The sequence below is a fragment of the Oncorhynchus mykiss genome, chromosome 2 (genome assembly GCF_013265735.2).
Source record: "Oncorhynchus mykiss isolate Arlee chromosome 2, USDA_OmykA_1.1, whole genome shotgun sequence".
NCBI lineage: Eukaryota > Metazoa > Chordata > Actinopteri > Salmoniformes > Salmonidae > Oncorhynchus > Oncorhynchus mykiss.
The window spans coordinates 85,783,380-85,805,306 of NC_048566.1; the positions used below are offsets into that span (position 1 = coordinate 85,783,380).

At 42.6% G+C, this 21,927-nt stretch overlaps 1 protein-coding gene and 1 pseudogene across 2 annotated transcripts in view; both read right to left on the reverse strand.

Moving 5' to 3' along the window:
• The window catches only part of bcl2l13 (BCL2 like 13), a 36,865-nt gene extending 17,292 nt beyond the window's left edge, over nt 1-19,573 (reverse strand). The window contains exons 1-6 of one of the 2 annotated variants that reach the window (XM_036957590.1): nt 19,555-19,573; nt 13,155-13,340; nt 6,599-6,694; nt 6,223-6,379; nt 5,461-5,533; nt 4,858-4,986 (exon numbers count right to left, since the gene is read on the reverse strand). In XM_036957590.1, coding sequence (XP_036813485.1) covers nt 4,858-4,986; nt 5,461-5,533; nt 6,223-6,379; nt 6,599-6,694; nt 13,155-13,278 — 579 coding nt within the window. In that variant the 5' untranslated portion in view covers nt 13,279-13,340; nt 19,555-19,573. Of the gene's footprint in view, nt 1-4,857; nt 4,987-5,460; nt 5,534-6,222; nt 6,380-6,598; nt 6,695-13,154; nt 13,341-18,707; nt 18,915-19,554 lie in introns of those variants that run through there. The other variant, XM_021574785.2, reaches the window with a different exon arrangement.
• Nucleotides 19,574-20,298: 725 nt separating this feature from the next.
• Nucleotides 20,299-20,974, reverse strand: LOC110502245 (annotated as a pseudogene).
• Nucleotides 20,975-21,927: the final 953 nt, after the last annotated feature.

Consider the following 21,927-nt stretch of genomic DNA (forward strand, 5'->3'; position numbering starts at 1 on the left):
TCGCCAGGGGGATGTGGTCTGGAGTCGGGAGCTTTGTCTGCCACACAAGACTCTGGCACACGCTCTAAGGGTTTCTTAAAAGCCTGCACACGTCGCACTGAATGTGGATCTAGCGTTTATCTGTCGATCATTTAGCGCGCTGTTTTTAGGGACCACCCGCTGTAGACGTCTGAATTTAGACATTTTTAAAGCCATTCTACATGTAAAATCAGTGCGCACTCGGTTTGAAAATTACATTGAGGTGCTAAGTATTCTCGGATAGCAAACCCTATTGATGTGTAAGCCCTTAGATCTCAGTCAGCAAGTAAGACCGCCTAACACACACAATTACATTGTATTAACACAAAACTATGCATTTCTCCTGACAAATCATTACTCAGACTGGAAATGCTGCCATGTAGTCAAGTCATCAAAGGGTGTTTAAGTGAATGTTTATTTTCTGAGCAGAGTTGAGTCGGTATTGTAGTTAGTACTTTATCATCTTAGTTAACTACATTACCGACTCAACTGCCCTGTGTGTGAGAAAAGCAAAGTGTTATTCATACACATAACGTTGACCGCAGTCATTTGGCTGACCAATAACAGTCATTCAAAATTCCATGACTGTCACAGCCCAAGTAATCATCACACACACAGCTATTTGTATTGACAGCAGAACTACGTTCTACAGGACTGGTCAGACTTCTGGGTTGTTTCATTTCATTTCATTCACTTTTTGACGGCACCCTTGATTACGAACAAAACTTTTCATACATACACTACATTCCCAAAAGTATGTGGGCACCTGCTTGTAGAACATCTAAGTTCAAGTTGGTCCCCTCTTTGCTGCGATCGCCTCTCAATCTTCTGCGAAGGTGTTCCACTAGATGTTGGAGCATTGCTGCGGGGACGTGGCTCGCAGTCTACATTCCAATTCACCCCAAAGGTGTTCAATGGGGTTGAGGTCAGGCCTCTGTGCAGGCCAGTCAAGTTCGTGAGAATATTTCAAAGATAAATACACAACGCAGAGGACGAGAGTTCAATAGAGTACTAACGATTAATGGAAAGTGTTTTTTCTGTAATAGGGGATTCATGATCAATGGGTCAGAGACATGGGGGGAATTTCCGTCCAGGACTCATAGCAAGTTCTCCTTGGTCCAAATTGTTTATACATTGAACCTGAAATAGGATACTTGTTATTTGGCCAGTGGCCCAGTTCTATTGCAAGGAATTCTAATTGGTCACCCACAGGCTAGGGCTGGGTTATAAAGCACATCCTGTCCCTTTGTTCTGGGAGAGAATCACAGAAGAGAATCACTGAGGACAGGGAAGAATGGACATCTACCTCCCCGCATGATTTGTTCTCTTTGAATAAACCTATTTTCCTCCCTCTGATTTGCATTGGGGTTATTGAAGAGTAACATCAACTGCTAACAAGTTCTTCCATACCGATCTCAACAAACCATTTCTCTATGGACCTCGCTTGTGCATCGGGGCATTGTCATGTAAAACCGCAAAGGGACTTCCCCAACCTGTTGCCACAAAGATGGAATCATAGAATTGTGTTGAATGTTGTATGCTGTAGCGTGAAGATTTACCTTCACTGGAACTAAGGGGCATAGCCCAAACCATAAAAAACAGCAGTCAGGCACCACTATGCAGTCGGGCAGGTAGTCTTCTCCTGGCTTCTCCAGAGTCCAATGGCTGCGAACTTCACACCACTCCAGCTGATGCTTGGTATGTTGCATGATGATCTTAGGCTTGTGTGCGGCTGCTCTGCCATGGAAACCTATTTCATGAAGCTGTTGTGCCGACAGTTGTTGTGCCGACGTTGCTTCCAGAGACAGTTTGGAACTCGGTAGTGAGTGTTGCAACTGAGGACAGGCGCTTCAGCAATCCCGTTCTGTGAGCTTGTGTGGCCTACCACTTCGCGGCTGAACCGCTGTTGCTCCTAGACGTTTCCACTTCACAATAACAGCACTTACAGTTACCCGGGAAACTAGCAGGGCAGAAATTTGGAGAACTGACTTGATGGAATGGTGCCATTCAATGATGGTGCTACATTCAAAGAAACGGAGATCTTCAGTAAGGCCAACATTTAACTATGGAGATTCCGTCGCTGTGTGCTCGATTTTATACACCTGTCTGCAAAGGATGTGGCTGACACAGCCGAAATCCACCAATTTGAAAGGGTGTCCACATCCTTTTGGCCATGTATTGCATTTTCCCATGGTCGAAGTGGTCAGAAACGGAGTTTTTGGACCTGAATGCCAAAACATTTAGGAGATAGAGGGGCTTAAAGTCGATGCATTTTGCATACCTCACCCAACCATGAGACATCCATGTTTTCCCTCACTGGAAAAGATAAACGGTTGAGTTTGATATCATTTTAAAGTTTACAAAAGCAGGGTTGTCAAACCACTTAATTTCTTGGAGAATTGTTTTTTCTTTCTTAATGTCGATCAGATATGTTGTAGTTTAGACCCTACTATACATAATCTGAGTTTTCACAGCATACAGCATACTGAAATGCAGGGTGGGTGGCATTTCAAGCATAGAAATAGAATTTGTAGACTAGCCATATCCCTTCAGACCATAGTGTTAACTTCATATTACTACCACAAAGCTGGCCGCTGGTCCACCCACCGTCGAATGTCAACTTAAATGGGGAAAGTATATTCCATCTATACTTCTATGATTTCAATAGATTTCCTATGTAAGATTTACAGAATAATTTAAAACTGATATTCCCATTAATGTCAACATTCTCTGATGTGTGTAACCATGTGAAAAATGGACATTTCAATTTTATGCCAAAACATGACACTACACTACTGTTTTCAAGAGTATTCTGAACAGCAGTTAAAACTGATGGCGGGTAGAACACAAAAACCTACGATTATGTAAAATAGGGTCTAAGTTTCAACATGTGCAAAAATACAAAAGTCGGATGACGTCTTTAGATAATGACTATTTGAGATCCCCATTTGTAAACTTTTAAAATGACAACTCAAACAGTTTATATTTCCATTGATAAAGACATGTCTCATAGTAGGGTATGTAAAATGGGTCAATTTTGAGAACCTCCATCTCCTAAATGTTTTGGCATTCTGACCACTTCTACCATGGGTGAATATGTATAGACCGTTTCGTTCAAAATATAAATGAAAGGGTGCATGCGGTCAAAAAGTGATTGAAATCAAATGGAACGACCCTTCTATCAGTTCCAATTTACATAATGAGAAAATCTGGTGCATTTACAGAGGCAGCAATTATTACCTCGTCTTTTGACCAATCAGATAATAGCTCTTGCCCATAATTGGGCAAAAGATGAGAATTGGGCTGCCTGTCTAAACACTGCATATTTAGACTACATTTCACTTACACTAGGTTCACTTAGGATTGCCGGAGTTTTAAATGAGTCCCGGGTTTATTAAATGCTGGGTGGATTAGAGGACAGGTGTCAAAGCAGCCTCTCAGCACAGGGGCACTTCACAATTGTGAGCCCAATCTACACAGAACAAAAATATTTAAAAAACACAACAATTTCAAAGATTTTACTGAGTTACAGTTCATATAAGGAAATCAGTCAATTTAAATAAATTCATTAGACCCTAATCTATGGATTTCACGACTGGGAATACAGACATGCATCCAATGGTCCCAGTCACATAGGGCGACGCACAATTGGCCCACTGTAGGCTGGGTTTGGCTGGGGTAGGCATTCATTGTCAATAAGAATTTTGTCTTAACGGACTTGCCTAGTTAAATCAAAAAAAGAAGGTAAAAAACAAATACGATTGCAAAAACATTTTCAAAGTAGGGCCGTGGATCAGAAACCCAGTCAGTATCTGGTGTTACCACCATTTGCCTCATGCAGCGCAACATCTCCTTCACATAGAGTTGATCGGGCTGTTGATTGTGGCCTGTGGAACGTTGTCCCACTCCTCTTCAATGGCTGCGTGAAGTTGCTGGATATTGGCAGGAACTGGAACACGCTGTTGAACACGTTGATCCAGAGCATCCCAAACATGCTCAATGGGTGACATGTCTGGAAGAACTGGGGCATTTTCAGCTTCCAGGAATTGTGTACAGATCCTTGCAACATGCGGCCATGCATAATCATGCTGAAACATGACGTGATGGGCAGTGGATGAATGGCACGACAATGGGTCTCAGGATCTCGTCATGGTATCTCTGTGCAGTCAAATTGCCATCGATAAAATGCAATGGTGTTCGTTGTCCGTAGCTTATGCCTGCCCATACCATAACCCCAGCATGGGGCACTCTGTTCACAAAGTTGATATCAGCAAACCACTCACCCACATGATGTGTCCCCAGCACAAGGTGCACCTGTCTAATGATCTTGCGGTTTAATCAGCTTCTTTATATGCCACACCTGTCAGGTGGATGGATTATCTTGGCAAAGGAGAAAATGCTCACTAACAGGGATGTAAACTAATTTGAGCACAATATTTGAGAGAAATAACCTATTTGTGCCAACCTTTTTTCTGGGATCTTTTATTTCAGCACTTTACATGTTGCGTTTATATTTTTGTTCAGTGTAGAATGGTGATAAACCAAGCACCTTTACAACAATTCTTTACCTACAAGAACATTCACGTTAACATATTATGCACTTAGGTTTTATCGTTATGTTCTAGTTTATCAAAATTCATTACCAACAAAGACAAAATGTACAGTGGATATCTGGCGCCCTACTCTGGCTATACTGTGTACAGCAGCCAACAGGTCAAGGCTGAAACATTTATCTGCTTGAACTTCGTATGAGAAATTAATAAGTGGTTCATTCTTGGTCCGTCCCCTGTCCCATCCTACCAATATGTACCACCCATCCCCAGTCCAGTGTCCACTCACCCATCCTCCCTGCTGGATGATGTAGTCTGCCTCAGCCTCCTCCAGGAAACGGACCCCCAGAGGTAGCAGGTGGGCCAGGATCTGTCCTTCTCCCTGAAGGGCCTGCAGCAGCACCAATGGCACCAGCACCTGGGGACCGGGGAAGGCAGTGTCCCGTTCAAGACACTGTCCAAAAGCAACCAGGATAGGTAGCCACAAAGGTTTCCCGAGTGGCACAGCGGCACTGCATCTCAGTGCAAGAGGCATCACTATAGTCCCTGGTTCGAATCCAGGCTGTATCACATCCGGCCGTGATTGGGAGTCCCATAGTGCGGCGCACAATTTGCCCAGTGTCGTCCGGGTTTGGCCGGGGTAGACCGTCATTGTAAATAAGAATTTGTTCTTAACTGACTTTCCTGGTTAAATAAAATAATTTTAAATTAAAAAAAAACAGGCAAAGGGGAGCTTCCACCATAACGTTTACACCTATCAGATTCTTCAGATCGGCAAATTCCATAGGCCAAAGAGCTAGGGGGAAAATCGTATGGGTTGTTTCTGAGCTAGACCTCATAGGTTGTTAGTCAGAGTCAGTAACTGCAGGTGAACAGTAGAGAGATCCCTCACCTTGCTCCAGCCACTCTGCGTGTGGCAGGAGATGTCTTGTGCTGCTTCTCTGAAATGCTCGTAGTCCAGCGGGCTGTCAAACAAACACACAGGGGCTCAGGCTGGAAACATAACAGGGTTGGTTTATACAAGTTCACAACCTGCACGCACACAGAAACACCCCTCAGTGATCATTCACCAGTGACCTTGAAAGTAATTTGAGAAATTGAAATGCATGTGCCACTGAGAGCTGGTTTATAAATAAGACTAACCTAGATTAGACACACACCTAGCCTTCGTGATATATGAGTAACGTCCTTGCATTTCTGTAACTTGAGAAAATGAATGGTAGCCTAGCCTATCTAATGGTTGTGTGCCATTGACTAAACCTATGTTAGGGATTCTTGGAATCGAATGTCATCATTAAAAAGATTGAAAATAAACCTCGGAGTAGTCATGCAATACAACCTTTCATAAGGTCTGTGTGCTGTTCTGAACTTGCTACACAGGAACATTTTCCCTACGGCGGTATGAAAGACACAATCAACCTAGAGTTTGACAGGCCTACAGTACAGGTGAGCCACCCAGGACCTGCTGAGCAGACTGTATTTCAAGGACTGAAAGGGACTGAAACGTATACCCTTTCACAACTCAGACATACACCGAGTTTACAAATGTGTTATCTTTTTAAAAGGGTGAATAGTGAACAACACTACAACTGGCTGCTCATTGACTGACACACACAATATTAGGCTGGGTGTACACTGCTGAACAGATACTCACGCACTGAGGAGTGTGTGTACAGTAGAGGCCAGGTGTGTGTCCAGGTCTCTGGCCACCCGGTCACCCAGAACAGCCAGGCAGTCCTCGATGGAGCTCTCTGGGTTGGCTGGGCTAAACACTGGAGATGTATGGCAGTCGAAGCCTGTACTGGAGAAGGCTGCACACAAACACACATATTTATTTGACAGTCCCAGACCCAGTTGTACAAGAACAGAGACCCAACTATTAGCATGGTCAGACTTGTCGGTGTTGTGATGGCATACAATATATGGTATCTGTGTTTTTATTTTATTTTTAATTATTGCAGAAAAACCTGCATACATACAAGAAGTATACAAACAGACTATATGGTATATGTGTTTGTGCTTCCTCTTACAGTCTGAGACCTCATCTTCCAGTTGCTTCAGCTCTTCCTCTATCTGTGCCTTCATTACTCTGTTCCTCTCTCTGTCCACAGCATAATGGCCATCTCCTGGAAGGGAACACAACATCCCATGACGCTCAGCTAACAGTCACACATGACATATTTAGAATCAATGACAATGTTTAAGTGGCTTTACAACTTTGAAGTGGATCAATTAATGATGCACACAAGCATGAATAGCCTACACATTCTAAAGGGCTAGGTCATGAAGACGAGGTGTGTTACCTACTAAGAAGATCACACATGACAAACTGGGGCGGCATAATTAGTGTTTTATATTTTAAACTCTTAATTGATCGACACATTAGAACCAAGCCTCTTTAGCTCTAAGCTTCTTGACCAAAACATAATAGCTTCAACTTGGCAACCAGACAAGGCATTTTCCCTGAAGTAATCTCTAGGGACTCAGTCTAGTAATTCTCTGATCAGTACTAAATGAGAAGTAAAATCAACAGTTACACTATAAACCACGTTGGCAAATGTATTTCTAAATCAATTCTCCCAAAAGTGTCTTTACCTCTGATGTAACTGACTGTATGATGTAATAACTACAGGTCACAAATTTACACATATTGTATGTAAAGGTTTACAGGGAGGTTAGGTTAAGAAGGTAACAAAAAAAATAACATTGCGTAAAGTGTGTAGCAGCCTTTAGAAGTCAAAGCAGCAGTAATGCACCCCAACTCCCGAGTGTAGGCCCCTCTTTTAATTTGCATTTACCCGGCATTCAGAAAGTATTTAGACCCCTTGACTACCTCCACATTGTTACTTTACAGCCTTATTCTAAAATGGATTAAATATTACACACTAAAATGTTTTATGTAATTATATTTAAAAAATAAATATAAATGAAATATGACATTTACATAAGTATTCAGACCCTTTACTCAGTACTTTGTTGAAGCACCTTTGGCAGCGATTACAGCCTCAAGTCTTCTTGGGTATGACGCTACAAGCTTGGCACACCTGCATTTGTGGAGTTTCTCCAATTCTTCTCTGCAGATCCTATCAAGATCTGTCAGGTTGGATGGGGAGCGTCGCTGCACAGCTATTTTCAGGTCTTCAGAGATGTTTGATCGGGATCAAGTCCGGGCTCTGGCTGGGACACTCAATGACATTCAGAGACTTGTTGCGAAGCTACTCCTGCATTTTCTTGGCTGTGCTTAGGGTTGTTGTCCTGTTGGAAGGTGAAGCAGTGCCCAAGTCTGAGGTCCTGATTGCTCTGGAGCAATTTCTTTTATATCAAGGATCTCCCTGTACTTTGCTCCGTTTATCTTTCCCTTGATCCTGACTAGTCTCCCAGTCCCTGCCACTGAAAACTATTCCCACAGCATGATGCTGCCACCACAATGCTTAACCGTAGGGATGGTGCCAGATTTCCTCCAGACGTGACGCTTGGCATTCAGGCCAAAGAGTTTAATCTTGGCTTCATCAGACCAGAAAACTTTGTTTCCCATGGTCTAAGAGTCCTTTAGGTGCCTTTTGGCAAACTACAAGCGTGCTGTCATGTGCCTTTTACTGAGGAGTGGCTTCCGTCTGGCTACTCTACCATAAAGGCCTGATTGTTGGAGTGCTGTAGAGATGGTTGTCCTTCTGGAAGGGTCTCCAATCTCCACAGAGAAACTCTGGAGCTCTATCAGAGTGACCATTGGGTTCTTGATCACCTCCCTGACCATGGCCCTTCTCCCTCGATTGCTCAGTTTGGCCGGGCGGCCAGCTCTAGGAAGAGTCTTGGTGGTTCCAAACTTCTTCCATTTAAAAATGATGGAGGCCACTGTGTTCATTGGGGACCTTCAGTGCTGCCGATATTTTTTGGTACCCTTCCCCAGATCTGTGCCTCGGCACAATCCTGTCTCAGAGCTCTACGGACAATTCCTTTAACCTCATGGCTTGGTTTTTGTTCTGACATGCACGGTCAACTGTGGGACCTTATATAGACAGTTATGTGCCTTCCAAATCATGTCCAAACAATTGAATTTGCCACAGGTGGACTCCAAGTTGAAGAAACATCTCAATGATGATCAATGGACAGCATGCACCTGAGCTCAATTTTGAGCCTCATAGCAAAGGGTCTGAATATTTATGTCAATAAGGTATTTCAGTTTTTTTTATATACACATTTGCAAACATTTCTAAAAACCTGTTTGTGCTTTGTCGTTATGGGGTAATGTGTGTCAATTGATGAGGGGAAAACTATATCTAATCAATTTTTGAATAAGGCTGTAACGTAACAAAATGTGGAAAAAGTCAAAGGGTCTGAATACTTTCCCAAAGCACAGTAAACTTTAGTTAACTAGGCAAGTCAATTAAGATACAATTCTTATTTACAAGGACGGCCTACCAAGAGGCAATAGGCCTCCTGCTGGAACGGGGGTTAGGATAATAATAATTATTTTTTGAATAGGAAAAAACACAAATCACAACAGGGTCACCAACACTACATACAGAGAGACCTAAGACAACAGCACAGCATGGTAGCAATACAATATGGCAGCAGCACAGCATGGTAGCAGCACAAACAAAGTGTCAATAAAACTGTCCAGTTTTTTTTGCAGCTCGTTCCAGTAGCTAACTGCAGCGAACTGAAAAGATGAGCGACCCAGGGATGTGTTTGCAGAGGGATGGACTAATCTGTACCCAGGTAACGCCTAGTACAACAGCCAATTTCCACACATCAATCGCCTCACCCATAGACCCTCTCCTGGTCGTTCACACATTAACTCACTCAGTGAGACACAGTGAGGCTCAGTGCTGGTTCAGCAGGCTGTCCAGCCTGCCTGCGCCTGTCTTTGCTCTGGCCCAGTAACGTGTGAGTAATCCTACAGTGATTGCACACGACAGGCTGTCAGAACGAGGAGTGGGCCAAGCGGAAAGCAGGGATCAGGCATTTGTCTTTACTAGGGCTGTGACGATACCAGCGCCACAATATTTCAATATTTTTTCCATGGTAAAAATGAAAACACGAAGCAGATCAAACTATTTAGTCCTTTAAAAACCTGCTGTATGGAAAATATTGTGCTATAGCTTGGAAAATAAATACATGTGACAACTTGATGTTCATTTCCAACATTAGGTTTGTTTTCCTAATGAAGTTAAATCCTTTGCCTGCTTTGTATCTTTGCCACAATTCTAACAAGTTTTGTGACACTGGTCTCTACTCCCTTCACTTATCCCTTCACCCATTCCGGACCTACCCGATGGCAAAACAGTTTTGCTCTTCCTGTCTGAAAGCCAAAAGGCATTTTCCTTTCAAAAGCGGACAGTCAAAATCATTCATAGTCCATGGAAATCACATGGGACACATGACAGCCCTTGGAGAACCCCGGACTACTGCTCATGCAAGACGGTCATGACCTCTCTAGTTAGGAGAGCAGGTCAGGCCATGCTAACATGAACTAGCTGGACTCCCTGGCATGGTGAGACACTGATAACCCTAAACCAATATAGGCTAGTGAATGGAGTCGTCCGGGTTAGGGTTGCCAAGGTTGCCAGGTAGCCAAGGTTGCCAGGTGCACAGTGTTTCCTTCCTCTTCCTCCGGCAGCTGGCTTCCGGGTTGGATGCGCGCTGTGTTAAGAAGCAGTGCGGCTTGGTTGGGTTGTGTATCGGAGGACACATCTACTTTCAACCTTCGTCTCTCCCGAGCCCGTACAGGAGTTGTAGCGATGAGACAAGATAGTAGCTACTAAAACAATTGGATACCACGAAATTGGGGAGAAAAGGGGGTAAAAAAATAAATTAAAACACACAAAAAACATTACTAGGCGCTGTTCAGCCTCTGCACAACTAGGTTAGAGATACCAACGCGCTTGGAGGTAGAGGGCTGCATTCCAGCGCGGTCTGCATTTTTCATGTTGCGATTGGAAGCAGGGGGTCAGACGGACGACTTTGGAATGAAAATATTTGTTGTCCTGCAGATTATTTGGAAACTGTCGTCTTTCTGATTTGTATGTATTAGCCTACATTTTGTATTAAAAGGACATCTGTCACATTACTCACACACTCTCATAATTCGCTGCTTTAACTTAAGTAGCCTACTTCTCTTCTAGTTGGGCGTGTGAGATCAAGTGTGCCTAGTATGTGTGGTCTCATTGAAATAGAGTAGGCTGCCTATGCATGGGCGGAGAATCAGTTATCTTTCCAAGGAAATGGACTTCCTAAATAGGATATAGTTTACTACATTGCCTTGAAATAAATATTGACCACCCATATTTGTCTCGGTCAGAAAATCGTCCCAGTCCTAAAAAGGTAGGCTATAAAAATAGCTCAAGAGAAAGTCTCTCCAACGCTGTTCTCTTCCACTACATTTTGGCTGATATAGCCCGTTAATACCACGTGAGAATCTCTGGCAATGTAACCTAGGCTATTTCTTTGGTTATTTTTGCGCATTTAGATATTGCCTATAGGGAGCAACATTGCTGGAACCATGGCTGGCAAGTGAGCTGCGTCACATACTCTTAAAATAACATTGCGGGACTGCGGTTGGGTTCGGGACCAGTTCTTGCGGTAGTTGGACAGAAAGCCAGCGGGTGCGGCATGTAAAGCTGAAGAAATCAGTCCACCGCAGACCTCTACTTGGAGGGGGTGCCAGCACAAGCTGCCCATACATTCTTTGATTGACACGTGGTTCTCACCATTTGTGTGAGAGCTTCCAGAAGTAGGAAAAGAAAAGACAAACAGTGCACTAGCTCAACCCAGGAACAACACAAAACAGCCTCTGGACTGCACTACACCTACTGGGCAGGTTTTCATGCCAGGGACAAATACACTGCTCAAAAAAATAAAGGGAACACTTAATCAACACAAATACACCAAGTCAATCACACTTCTGTGAAATCAAACTGTCCACTTAGGAAGCAACACTGATTGACAATAAATTTCACATGCTGTTGTGCAAATGGAATAGACAACAGGTGGAAATTATAGGCAATTAGCAAGAGACCCCCAATAAAGGAGTGGTTCTGCAGGTGGTGACCACAGACCCCTTCTCAGTTCCTATGCTTCCTGGCTGATGTTTTGGTCACTTTTGAATGCTGGCGGTGCTTTCACTCTAGTGGTAGCATGAGACGGAGTCTACAACCCACACAAGTGACTCAGGTAGTGCAGCTCATCCAGGATGGAACATCAATGCGAGCTGTGGCAAGAAGGTTTGCTGTGTCTGTCAGGGTAGTGTCCAGAGCATGGAGGCGCTACCAGGAAACAGGCCAGTACATCAGGAGACGTGGAGGAGGCCGTAGGAGGGCAACAACCCAGCAGCAGGACCGCTACCTCCGCCTTTGTGCAAGGAGGAGCAGGAGGAGCACTGCCAGAGCCCTGCAAAATTACCTCCAGCAGGCCACAAATGTGCATGTGTCTGCTCAAACGGTCAGAAACAGACTCCATGAGGGTGGTATGAGGGATTGGCAAATTCGCCACTGGCGCCCTGTGCTCTTCACAGGTGAAAGCAGGTTCACACTGAGCACATGTGACAGACGTGACAGTCTGGAGACGCCGTGGAGAACGTTCTGCTGCCTGCAACATCCTCCAGCATGACCGGTTTGGCGGTGGGTCAGTCATGGTGTGGGGTGGCATTTCTTTGGGGGGCCGCACAACCCTCCATGTGTTCGCCAGAGGTAGCCTGACTACCATTAGGTACCGAGATGAGATCCTCAAACCCCTTGTGAGACCATATGCTGGTGCGGTAGGCCCTGGGTTCCTCCTAATGCAAGACAATGCTAGACCTCATGTGGCTGGAGTGTGTCAGCAGTTCCTGCAAGAGGAAGGCATTGATACTATGGACTGGCCCGCCCGTTCCCCAGACCTGAATCCAATTGAGCACATCTGGGACATCATGTCTCGCTCCATCCACCAACGCCACGTTGCAACACAGACTGTCCAGGAGTTCACCTCATCAGGAGCATGCCCAGGCATTGTAGGGAGGTCATATAGGCACGTGGAGGCCACACACACTACTGAGCCTCATTTTGACTTGTTTTAAGGACATTACATCAAAGTTGGATCAGCCTGTAGTGTGGTTTTCCACTTTAAATTTTGAGTGTGACTCCAAATACAGACCTCCGTGGGTTGATACATTTGATTTCCATTGATAATTTGTGTGATTTTGTTGTCAGCACATTCAACTATGTAAAGAAAAAAGTTTTTAATAAGAATATTTCATTCATTCAGATCTAGGATGTGTTATTTTAGTGTTCCCTTTTTTTTTTGAGCAGTGTAGTAATCACAGCATAGTTCTATTGAGAGACGATGAAAGGGAGGATAGGCACCGGCAGGCAATCTGGCTAGACGCTGTCTGCACCCCAATTCTTTACCCTTCACCAGAAGTGTGCACCGGTACACTCTCGCATGGATTTAACTCTGTCCAGGCAATGGTTAAACCATGGTGAGGAGTGTGCAGTGCTAGTGCTGACTTGGATGAGGGTGGAGAATCAGGAAAGGGAAGTGGCCGCTCTCTCCTCTCCATCTTCCTCCATCTCCATTTAGTGTGAGTTAAGGGGGTGCAGTTTCCCTTACCTCCGCCAGCGGTGGCCTGCAGCCGGGAGGGGGGCAGGAGTCCCAGGTAGTTGAGGACGATGTACTTGGTCTCGTAGTGGAAACCCTCAGGCACAGAGGTGGAGGAAGAGCACGAGGCAGCCATTGAAGAGATGCAGCGTCAGACTCTCAGGCACATGCAGTCAAATGTGGAAAAAGTTCAAACTCCTGAAAGTATAAAGGAAAGCATACTGGTTATTACAGTTATCAAAGTACCTAGTAAGAGCATTGATGTGTGTACAGTGAGAAACAAAGTGTGAAATGTATGCTGAATACAAGCCTTACACACATTTATGCCGTTTATGAACAGCACAGTCTGGCCACATTATCTCATCATTCCATTCATATCATGGTGCAATAGCAATGATGCACTGCAACTGCAAACTCTGTGGCAGCTGTTTCCATGAGTGATATCATAGCCAGCTACATTTTCAGTAGAGCATTTGAATAGAAAGCCATGTGCTAGTGGAAGGAGCAAGCCCCTTTTCACACAGGGTTGCCATGTTCACGGTTTTCCAGAAAAATTGGGCTACTTTGAAAATATTTTGAGTTGCAAGGTTTTTGGGCTACTTCTAAGTTGCACTGCGGCCACCATGCCTTTCCTCTTTAAAAAAAAATACATGTATTTCACTATGACCTGCTGCTGACTATCAGGAAATGAGGCGGGCTTGTTGCTGAGTGAGTGAGTGGTGGGAAGGGCCAGAGGGGGAGTGTGTGTGTGTGTGTGTGTTGAGAAAGCACTGCCGCATGCAGTTTAGTCCACTATTGGCTGAGTCAAGTGAGTGAGGAGACAGAGCAGCACACATGCACATCGTGACATCTTTTTACCAGTTGTAGTAAGGCTATTTAAATTGTCATTATGCAAGAGTGGAAATTTGAAATGGAAGTTATGGAACTCCCTCGCATGCTTCTGTTATGGGGGGGGGGGGGGGAGTACTCAATGAAACAGACAAAATGTGGAGAATGATACATTTGCATCTGCTGGTCATCAAGTAGCCTATTAATGTATATGCCATTGTAGGCTACCATTTGGTACAATTAATATGTTGAAATGACTATCACTGGAGTCATTTCAAATAAATTTGTGCCAGTTGTGTAGCCTACCTGGAGCTGGCAAACGTATTTAATAAATAGCCTATAACTTCAGTGTAGTGTTGTTGCAGCCTTGTGTTATTATGCAATTATTAAAATGGCCATGTTTAGTTAATTACATTTGAAGTTATCAAAGCTCTATAGCAATTGCCGATCAGTTGTTAGAACGCATTATATTGATGGTAACCGTCAGTCACATTAGGCTACAGGTAAAAGAAACTGTCTGTTGTTGACAAGCATATTCAGTTAATAAAAATATGATTCATATTTAATTCAGTGATTGAAATCCATCCTCAGTAGCCTATTCCAGCAGGCTATGGGGAAACACAAGCACTTCTTACCTCGAAATTGCCAAACTATTCATGATGAATAAATTAGTCTTAATTTGAACTAAACAAGTTGCTAAATTGTTCAATTTACATCTTGTCCACATTTAGCCTAGGCTACTGTAGACTATCTGAAATAAGATGTAGGCCTATCAGGGGCTATAGACTACCTGCATCTAGTGCCTTCGGAAAGTATTCAGACTAGAGGTCGACCGATTATGATTTTTCAACGCCGATACTGATTATTGGAGGACCAAAACAAGCAGATACCGATTAAATAAATAAATGTTTTTTTAAAAATGTTTATATATATATATATATATAAAATGACAAATACAACAATACTGAATGAACAATGAACACTTATTTTAACTTAATATAATACAGAACTAAAATCTATTTAGTCTCAAATAATTAATGAAACATGTTCAATTTGATTTAAATAATGCAAAAACAGTGGTGGAGAAGAAAGTAAAAGTGCAATATGTGCCATGTATAAAAGCTAACGTTTAAGTTCCTTGCTCAGAACATGAGAACATATAAAAGCTGGTGGTTCAATATTCCCAGTTCCCAGTTAAGAAGTTTTAGGTTGTAGTTATTATAGGAATTATGACGCGTCGACTATTTCTCTCTATACCATTTATATTTCATATACCTTTGACTATTGGATGTTCTTATAGGCACTTTAGTATTTCCAGCCTAATCTCGGGAGTTGATAGGCTTGAAGTCATAAAAAGCACTGTGCTTCAAGCATTGCTAAGAGCTGCTGGCAAACACAGTAAAGTGCTGTTTGAATTAATGCTTACGAGCCAGCTGCTGCCTACCACCACTCAGTCAGACTGCTCTATCAAATCATAGACTTAATTATAATAAACTGACAGAAATACGAGCCTTTGATCATTTATATGGTCAAATCCGGAAAATATCATTTTGAAAACAAAACGTTAATTCTTTCATTGAAATACGGAACCGTTCTGTATTTTATCGAATGGGTGGCAACCATAAGTCTAAATATTGCTGTTACATTGCACAACCTTCAATGTTATGTCATAATTATGTAAAAATCTGGAAAATGAATTAGTCTTTGTTAGGAAGAAATGGTCTTAACACAGTTCGTACTGAGCTAGGTGGGCCAAACTGTTGAACATACCTTGACTGCTTGCACTGAACGCAAGATAAGTGACAAAATTTCCCTAGTTAAAAGAAATTCATGTTAGCAGGCGATATTAACTAAATATGCAGTTTTAAAAATATATATACTTCTGTGTATTGATTTTAAGAAAGGCATTGAGGTTTATGGTTAGGTACATTTGTGCAACGATTGTGCTTTTTTCGCAAATGCGATTCTGTTAAATCATCACCCATATGGCAAAGTTGAAGTAGGCTGTGATTCGATGATAAATTAGCAGGCACAGCATTGATTATATGCAAACTCAGGACAAGCTAGTCAACATAGTAATATCGTCAACCATGTGTAGTTAACTAGTGATTATGTGAAGATTGATTGTTTTTTAGAAGATAAGTTTAATGCTAGCTAGCAACTTACCGTGGCTCCTTGCAGCCACAATGTCCTATTGATGCTGCACTCGCGTAACAGGTGGTTAGCCTGCCACCCAGTTTCCTCGTGGATTGCAATGTAATCGGCCATAATCGGCATCCAAAAAGGACGATTACCGACTGTTATGAAAACTTGAAATCGGCCCTAATTAAATCGGCCATGCCGATTAATCGGTCGACCTCTAATTCAGACCCCTTGACTTTTTCCACATTTCGTTATGTTACAGCCTTATCCTAAAATTGATTAAATATTATTATTTTTCAGCAATCTACACACAATACCCCATAATGATGTTAGTTTTTAGTATGTTTTTTATTTAGAACCTAACGGACAACTATGAAAAACCCAAACCAAGTCCATTCACCTAATGGGTCAGACAGCTGAACAGACAAAGACTTGTTCCCACCAGCACAAGTATATATGCCCTACTTTAGGTGAAGTCTCCTCCTTTTCCCAAACATTACATCTTTATTGCTAGGCAGGAAATTAAGTGATGTGGGTAATAAACTGTTCCTTCTCCCTTAATGTGACCTGACCTCGGCCCCCATTCCTCACTAATCCACAGCTCTCCTCACTAATCCACAGCTCTCCACCCTTATCAGTGACTGCAACCATGAGATTGCCTTTCCCTTACTCAGTAACATTCCAAGCTTTTGGCTCATATTCAACCTTAATTGACTGATAACTCGTACTTGGCTGCCAAATGTATAGGTCTCCCCATAATTGTAAATATTATGAAGAGTGATCATAATCATTATTTTAGAAATTCATCCATGGTACAGATCCTTCCTAATAACAATGCCCCACATCCTGCTGATTTGAGCTGCTGAACTGTATTTGCACTTGATTGTGTTTATTATGGATGAGAAAGTGAACTTGCCATTTCCAAAAAGTTTAATGGGGATGCTGGTTTGTTATCTGTTGCCTAGGACAGGGCTCTCTTCGTGGAGAGCTACCATCCTGTAGGTTTTCACTCCTATAGGAACAGGGTTGGAGAGCCCTAACCTATGACATCAACAGCCAGCCAGGGTTTCATTAAATAAACTAGAAGCAATACGTTTTATTGCACATTTAGGCCTAATTAAAATTATGCATTTGGCGATGTTCAACGAAATTCACTGGCACTATGAAGAACAGATTAGCCATACTCATACTCCTTACGCAATTTGCACACACTGTATACAGGTTTTTCTATTGTGTTATTGACTGTACTTTTGTTTATCCCACGTGTAACTCTGTGTTGTTTTTTGTCGCACTGCTTTGCTTCATCTTGGCCAGGTCGCAGTTGTAAATGAGAACTTGTTCTCAACTGGCCTACCGGGTTAAATAAAGGTGAAATAAAATTGCCTAATATATAGCCTACTTTTATATAATGTTGGTAAATTTACGAGGCATTACTAGATTACCAAAATATAGCCTATACGCACGGTTCTGACTGTCTCTCTGCCTGCAACGATCCTCCCTCGTCTGCTCCCCTTTCACTTCGCTATGAAAAACGCTAGTGTGTTTGCTCTTCGGTCTGTACTCACAGATAGCCCTTAATTTAGTGAACCTGCGAGAGACATTGCAAGACAGGAAATTGCGAAATACAGTATTGCGATAGCCTACACATTTTGATTACCGATTAACGGTTCTGTCTGACTGGTGGCCGACATGCCTACCTATCACTGCTGTGAAAGATGCGAGAGTTTGTGTTCTCGAAGTAGACTACGGGAAATTGTTTGATCCATTGCAAAAATACAGAATCTTAGGAGTCGATTCCGCAACCTTGACACCCAAAAATAGGAGTCGACGTGCAAAGAGTCGAGGAATCGATTATTTTGGAGTCGACTCCACACCACTACATCCACTGATGTTAAATGATCTGGCGAGTTTAATAAGGGAGAATTATATTTTATCTAGCGACATATCCAAATGTATTTAAGTAATCACATAGTTCGCAATAATAATTGTTGCTTCTAACGTAGTTAGTTACAAGTTACTCGATATTCCTTAATTGTGTTGATAACATTATCTCATGGGGGGTGGGGGTATTGTATAAATGTGACAACTCCTTTCTTGGGCTAGTTTTCAGGCATTTTGTTCGGGTTTTGAGTTGTCATTGAACTAGACCTGGCAACCCTGCTTTCACCACATTATTACACAACACATCATCGGCATGAACCATGAAGTTGTTGGAGTAATCGACCAACATTTGAGTACTGTAACGTTAGTACTAACAGTGTACTAAACCACACAGGAAAATAGCGTCCGTTCATGATCAATATGCCACTACAACCGGAGAGAAACCCAAGTTCATAACCGTAGAGATCCACATTGTTCAGTGGCATTACGCCATTGTACGCGATGCATTAACGTAGCTAGTTCAGTACAAGCTAGATCGATGAGATTGTCTAGCGTACACACCCCCTCAACTGTCCATTTCGCCTCTACGATAAACGTTATAACTAGCTAGCCTGCTAACTCGTGCTACTAAATACTGTTAAGATAGTAATATTGGCTCATCCTGAAGATCGATTGTCAAATAGCAGCTAGCTAAGTGTAGGACACATGACGTACCCGTTTCCAGAGGCAAATTCGGTCCGGACGACGTTTTGCTGCGTGTTGAGAAGCAACACGTGAAACACGCTCCCCACACTAGTACCAGCAGCCGCAAACCAGTTGTCAGCAGGGTACGCCGTGTGTGTTTTATCTCGACCCTTTCCAACCAAAGCCCACAAAACGTGTCCAATGTAGGGACTGGGCAGCCATCATGCGGACGACATGCACCTCAGTTAGGGGAGTTTAAAGGACATTTTCATTTATTTAGCTAATTAATTAATTGCATAAGCACACCCACATCAAGGTGTAAAACGAATTGCATGTTGCATTTATATTATGTAATAAAAATGAGTATCATGCATTTTGATAACTGCTTGAATTCTAATTGTTTATTAATTTCGCAGTTAAAATTAAATTAAATTGTGCAAAACTACTAAATATAAAAACAAATACAAATAATGTAGCTTGACAAATACAACATAAAGAACAATAGCAAGATACAGTTAACATCAATGAAACAATGCACGTGCTGCCACCACGCGGAGAAAAATAGTTGATTTAAAGACATTATATTGTGGTAATAATGTTTGGAAGAAGTAAGCAATCATAAACTATTATCATCTTAAACTGTTTATACATTAAGAAAACAAGTCAAACATGCTCAAATCGCATGCTTTCAAGGTCACGGGCACGTCCATTGACTGTATAGGGCACATCGGACACAAATTGGATGTACACTTATCACATGACGGGAAACACTATTTAAACGCCACTTGGATTACCGAAGTGACATTTACGCAGCAGGTTAGGAGACTGAGGTTAAGGTTATGAAAAGAGGTAGGGTTAGCGAAAATGCCCTTCTAACCTGCTAAGAAAATCACTTTGTATCGAAGTGGCGTGAAGAGTCTGTTCCATTACATGAAAGGTCTGTGCATGGTCATCGTGGTCAGCCCATGGCGCTGCACACATCTGATGTATATTTAAATCTGTGTACTATGGCTGCGTTTAGACAGCCTGTCCAATTCTTTTTTTCCACTAATAATTGTCTTTTGTCCAATCAGATCAGCTCTGATGTGAAAATACCCGACGTGATTGGTCAAAATACCAATTAGTGGGGAAAATATCATAATTGGGCTGCCTTTGTAAACAAGGCCTATGTGCTCTGGGTTTATGGTTTTCACAAAGTCATAATTATTGCTAAAACCCGCCTATTTCTACAATTTATCTTCTTAAAATCGGGGTTTAAAACTAACCCTAACCTTAAATGAAGACCAAAAAGCTCATTTTTGTTTAGAAAAATGTTGATGATATAGCCTATTTTGACTGTGGCTATAGAATCTACTAGAAACCCAGGTTTACTTGTGGGGGCGAGACAACCTATTTGAATAACATTTATTTCATGTGATGTAATAAATCATTTTTACAATGTGATGTAATAATAGAAAATACAATTTGTTCATGTAACAGAATGTTTGATCATTTTGAGACTACAGAAACAGACCTAAAATGTAGCGTTGACATCCTCGTCATCAAACACAGACACCAGGCTTTGGCAAGCTTTACTGTGTGCTGCAGTGTGTGTGAGGGTGTACATTGTTTGTGTTTCAGACTATGTGTGTGCCTTCTTGGAGAAACAGAAGGCTATAGCAGAGAAGTGGACCTCCCCCTCCACTCTCTCCACAAACTCCTGACAAACACGAGCCGCATCCCAGATGAAGGAGTTGTCCTGGGTGTCTCCATGGTTTACTGGCCCCTCCATCCTAGGATCCAGCTCATAAAGTATTCTGTTCACCTTGACAAAGGTAGTTAAATGGAAGTTGACGTGATCTGCTTCGACCCGGCATTGGCCCTGTGCTGCCACGTCATAATAGGCCTCTCTGGTGGCCTGGTTCATCTCTAGGTGGGCAGCTTTGTTAAGGGGGGTCATCCAATATGTCTCGTCCAACTTCTTCACAGGCGAGTCACCATGGTACTACCATGTGGGTGGAGTTTTCGGCAAATGCGTGCAGCAGAGCTACGGTGCCACAGGAGTTGACCACTTTGTTTCTCAGGAAGAAAACAGTCAGACCCCCAAACACCAGCTCTCCTTCCTCTTCCCGGAACAACTCATGCTGTTCCGTTAGCAGGAACCGCAGAATGACGGTGCCGCATGGAATCGGTACAGACGACAAATCCTCCTCGTCCAGACCTAACATGTCCATGAAACGCCAGCTACCACACACACCCAGCTTAGTAAGCAGTTTGTTGAACATCAAGGGGTTCATCTTCATAGGTTTCCACTACATCCTACTCGACTCGTTTAGGTCCCAACTGTTGGTAAATGTTGCAGCCTGTGAACAGCCCAACTTTGCCCTGAAGTTGATAAATACAGTGCCTTGCGAAAGTATTCGGCCCCCTTGAACTTTGCGACCTTTTGCCACATTTCAAGCTTCAAACATAAAGGTATAAAACTGTATTTTTTTGTGAAGAATCAACAACAAGTGGGACACAAAGCGTAGTGAAGTGAAGCGGAATGAAATTAAGTGGAACGACATTTATTGGATATTTCAAACTTTTTTAACAAATCAAAAACTGAAAAATTGGGCGTGCAAACTTATTCAGCCCCCTTAAGTTAATACTTTGTAGCGCCACCTTTTGCTGCGATTACAGCTGTAAGTCGCTTGGGGTATGTCTATCAGTTTTGCACATCGAGAGACTGAATTTTTTTCCCATTCCTCCTTGCAAAACAGCTCGAGCTCAGTGAGGTTGGATGGAGAGCATTTGGGAACAGCAGTTTTCAGTTCTTTCCACAGATTCTCGATTGGATTCAGGTCTGGACTTTGACTTGGCCATTCTAACACCTGGATATGTTTATTTTTGAACCATTCCATTGTAGATTTTGCTTTATGTTTTGGATCATTGTCTTGTTGGAAGACAAATCTCCGTCCCAGTCTCAGGTCTTTTGCAGACTCCATCAGGTTTTCTTCCAGAATGGTCCTGTATTTGGCTCCATCCATCTTCCCATCAATTTTAACCATCTTCCCTGTCCCTGCTGAAGAAAAGCAGGCCCAAACCATGATGCTGCCACCACCATGTTTGACAGTGGAGATGGTGTGTTCAGGGTGATGAGCTGTGTTGCTTTTATGCCAAACATAATGTTTTGCATTGTTGCCAAAAAGTTCAATTTTGGTTTCATCTGACCAGAGCACCTTCTTCCACATGTTTGGTGTGTCTCCCAGGTGGCTTGTGGCAAACTTTA